Here is a 4,413-nt window from a genome sequence, read left to right on the forward strand (position 1 = left end):
TGTGAGCCACCATGTGGTTACTGGGAATTGAACTCAGGACCTTTGGAAGAGCAGGCAATGCTCTTAACCTCTGAGCCATCTCTCCAGCCCCCACATTATGATTTTTTTCAATTAATCGAAAACTAAAAGGTTCATAATACAAACATTGCTTAGTTTTTGTAGTGATATAGATGATAGGTTTTTTGTTTGCTTGTTTGTTTATTTTGTTTTTCAAGACAGGGTTTCTCTGTAGTTTTGGAGCCTGTCCAGGCTGCTCTCAAACCCACAGAGATCCGCCTGCCTCTGCCTCCTAGTGCTGGGATTAAAGGCGTGCGCCACCGCCGGCCGGCCATAGATGAGTTTTAAGATGATTCCACAATTGACAGTTTTGAATACAGTGTGTTCACTGCAAATAACCCTAGAGAAGGAGCCAGACAATTACAGCCTGTGAGGTTAACTGGTTGACTATGTATTTTCATGAAAAAAAAATTTAAGGGAACATAGCCACAGTCATTCATTTCTCCCCTATTTATGACTGCTTCCATTTTGCATAGGCAAAAAAAGCAGTTGTTAAGAGTGAATGTATTGCCTACAAAATGTAAACTATGATGAATTCTAAAGGAAGAACCAAGCCCTTCAGTGTTAGAGATTATTAGCTTCTAATTCTAGAGTAAAAATTTACCTGTATAAGATGGGCAATATTTAGTAAGGAAACAAAAAGGGACACTGTAATCAATAAATAGTAAGAAAAGAAGAATGGTACCTACAGACAGTTAGGAAGCTACAATCAAGTCTTGTATGATGGTGAAGATAATTTGTAAAAAAAAGGTAGAAGTTCAACATGGGTACAGATGTATTAAGAAGACATAAACCGTGACGCTGACTAGTGCCTACCTCTGCCATGGTATTCTGAATGGGGGTTCCAGTTAACAAAAGCCGATTCCGACACTGGAACTGTAAGAGAATCTTCCAACGAACACTGTTCAAGAAAATGAGTTACAAATTCCAAGTTGGCAATAAGTCTTTCTGTAATTATCCTAAGATCCAATAGTTCTAAAAAATGATTTCCAAACAGTACTTAACAATAATATACTATATCATGCACACAACAAAAATATATCTTAACGAAGATGAAGATAAAAATCCTAGTAGAACTGAGACTCACAATACCAATGGCATTAATGCTTAGAAAGAAAAAAAAAATCCCAGCTGGGCCGTGGTGTCATAGGCCTTTAATCCCAGCACTTGGGAGGCAGAGACACGAAGATCTCTGTAAGTTTGAGACCAGTCTGGTCTACAGAGCGAGTTCCAGGACAGTCAGAACTGTTACACAGAGAAACCCCGTCTCAAATACAAACAAACAAACAAAAGGTAAAGTAGGTGACCTTTCTATCTTTATTGTTTCCTATTGATCTTGAGTATATATTAAAAAAAATACCTAAGGTATCTACTTAGAAACCACTTATCTGAAACATAGGATGTCAAAAGTATTAGTCTGTGCCTTTCCAGCTCAGCTGGCAGAGCAATGGAAGAAGGGCTAGATATAACTCAAGTCTTTACTCCTCTTGGCCACAGGCAGGACCTCCTTCAGAAACTATATAAACAAATGCCCTCCACAGGCTGGGACTTACCACTTGTCTGTTACTTGGACCTCTAAGAGAAAGTTCTATAGGTGCACCAAGAGAATCAGAAAATCCAATGCTAAATGGCATCAAGTAAAATTATATAGCCAAGCACTGTTCTATTTCAGTTTGGGAATCACTTTACCTATGTAACTTATAATAAAAAAGCTCTTTGAAGTCTAATGACCACGCAAGGATGGGGAAAGTGATTTAAAAAAAAAGAGAGAGAGAGAGAGAAAATCTCCCATCCCCCTGGAGTAATATTCTGCTTGTAGCTTGAAGTTCTCATATAAAATAATCCCTCAGAGAAAAGACCAAGATCCCTTCTCCTACAGAATTTTCCTTAGCAACAAAAGTCACAACTAACTGAGAAGATTAAGGTTGAAAAAATTTACATAATCTAAGCATAATATCTGAGTCTCAGGGAAAAATATATAAATAAGAATTTCTGCATTATGGTCAGGCAAACTACTGAGGCATAGACCACTCTATGCTATATCCTAAAATTTCTGGCCTTGCTGATTCTGTACGTAGATTCCCACCCATGAAGGCTAGATTCTAATATGCAGGTTACCTGGAACTACTCTTCAGCGCCTGAGCTTCATCCAGTACCATGTATTGCCACTTGACCCGTTGAAAATACTTGACATCCTGTACTACCAGCTGGTAGCTAGTGATGACCACATGGAAGGGGGCATCCTGAGTGTACAAGGTCTTCTACAAATGTAAGAGGGGAAATATGAAAAGTGATATGTAAAAGTTTTCAAACAAATATTTTTAGTTTATGTGTGTGCATAAATATGAATAAGCACACACACACACACACACACACACACACACATATACACACACACGGAGCTCAAAGGACAATTTTCCAGAGTTGGCTCTTTCCTTCCACTGTTGGGTCAAGGGACTGAACACACATTATCAAGATTGTTCAGCACCTCCTGAGTCATTTCTCCAGTCCACATTACAATTCTCAATTAGGTAATGAAGGAAGCATGGTGTACATCTGCAACCTTTAATCCCGGCACTTGGAGGCAGAGACAGACACATCTCTGATTCTGAGGTCAGCATGGTCTACATAGCAAGTTCTGGGCCAGCTAGGGCCACATAGTGAGATATTGTCTTTAAAAAGGTAATAAAGTATTAACAGTGCATTAAAAAAACAAGATGAAGAATTGATGTTCTTCCATCTCTGTGACTGGAGGATGTGCAGTGAGGTTTTAAAGCACTTTCTTTATTATAATCAAAGTAACAGCAGATATTCAGTTCATGAAAGAAAAGGGAGCATGGGACTGAAGGGATGGCTCAGTGCTGAAAACCCTTGCTCATCTTGCACAGTGACTTATAACCACCTAGAACTCCAGTTCCAGGGCATATGACCTGATGGCTTTTCTTCTGGCCTCTTTGGGATCCTGCATGTATGTAGTACACATATAGTCACACATGTACACATAAAACTTTTAAAAAGTAAATACTGAAAAAACATCTCTTTTCATACTGGACTAGAAGAAAAAACGATGGCCTGTATAGGAAAAACAATGTATATAAAGAAAATATATTTGCCACATATCCAGAAATGTATTATAGATCTTATATACATGAGGACTTATTCAAAGAAATTTGAGAGAAAAGAAAAAAAGGTGGCGGGGGAGAGAAGGGGAGGGAAAGAGTCAGAATGTGTGTATTGTGTAAAACAGAAGTTACCTGACTCCAGAATCTCCGGATGACTTTTCTATCATGAGGATTTCCCCAATATGGTAGCACCTGGAAGAGGGATACGTATATAGATATACGTATATATATATATAATTTTCTTGGAGAATAAACTGTAAACATTATCAATAAGGTTATTCTAAATGACTAACTAAAAAAATTAATAAAAGGGGCATTTTTGATTCATTCTCCTGCTAACCAAATAGAAACACATATACAATATATCTTTTTTTAAAGTATTAAGAGATACTGAAGAAACGGAAAATTACAGAGCCAAGGAGCAGAAAGAGTGGTAAAGCCTAGCAGCACGTGGTGCTTTCGTTTTGTAGCACTGATACTCTCCAAAAGTTCCAGCCCTGAGAATAAAAAGCTTAGCAGAGATTTTACAAAAGAAATGGAGAGGAGCTAGAGACAGTTCCACGGTTAAGAGCACTTTGTTACTATTGTGGAGAACTTAGGTTCAATTTCCATCACCCACATCCTAGTAAGAGCTTTTCCATACTTTCACTTTTTGAAGACAGGGTTTCTCTGGGTAGCCCTGGCCGTCCTGGAACTCACTCTGTAGACCAGGCTGGCCTTGAATTCACTGAGATCCACCTGTCTCTGCTTCCCAAGTAATGGGATTAAAGGTTTATGTCACCACTGACCAAACATCTGCAGGCACCTACACCAAATATACTGAGTTTTCAGATGTCAACATCACGGATCTATGGATTTCACATAATCTAGGCATAAACTTGAGTAGAACCTCTATCTAACAGAGAAATAAACATGTTTTCAACAATCTAAGGGGAAATAGCAATAAAAACAATGACTGCCACTAGGGCCAGCAATTCTTGTATAATTCTAAGCTTTGAGCCCAAATGGTCTGTCAAAACAACTATGCTGTTTGAGAGTATAAACAAATTCATAAATAATACATAAGCAGTGTGGTTGGCTTCCAAAAGATACATATTTGAATTCCATGTCCTGTACTTTTTTTTTTTTTTTTAAATTTTTGAGACAGGGTTTCTCCATAGCTTTTGGTTCCTGTCCTGGAACTAGCTCTTCTAGACCAGGCTGGCCTCGAACTCACAGAGATCCGCCTGCCTCT

The 4,413-nt window shown here is 38.4% G+C and overlaps 1 protein-coding gene across 2 annotated transcripts in view; it reads right to left on the reverse strand.

Moving 5' to 3' along the window:
- Positions 1 to 4,413, reverse strand: part of Ino80 (INO80 complex subunit) — a 114,609-nt gene that overhangs the window by 69,386 nt on the left and 40,810 nt on the right. For both annotated transcript variants that reach the window (XM_026787741.1, XM_005364272.3), the window contains 3 exons: positions 3,312 to 3,371; positions 2,176 to 2,318; positions 874 to 958 (listed from right to left, as the gene is read on the reverse strand). In XM_026787741.1, the coding sequence (XP_026643542.1) occupies positions 874 to 958; positions 2,176 to 2,318; positions 3,312 to 3,371 (288 nt within the window). The remainder of the gene's footprint in view (positions 1 to 873; positions 959 to 2,175; positions 2,319 to 3,311; positions 3,372 to 4,413) is intronic.

Source organism: Microtus ochrogaster (genome assembly GCF_000317375.1).
Source record: "Microtus ochrogaster isolate Prairie Vole_2 chromosome 14 unlocalized genomic scaffold, MicOch1.0 chr14_random_1, whole genome shotgun sequence".
Classification (NCBI taxonomy): Eukaryota; Metazoa; Chordata; class Mammalia; order Rodentia; family Cricetidae; genus Microtus; species Microtus ochrogaster.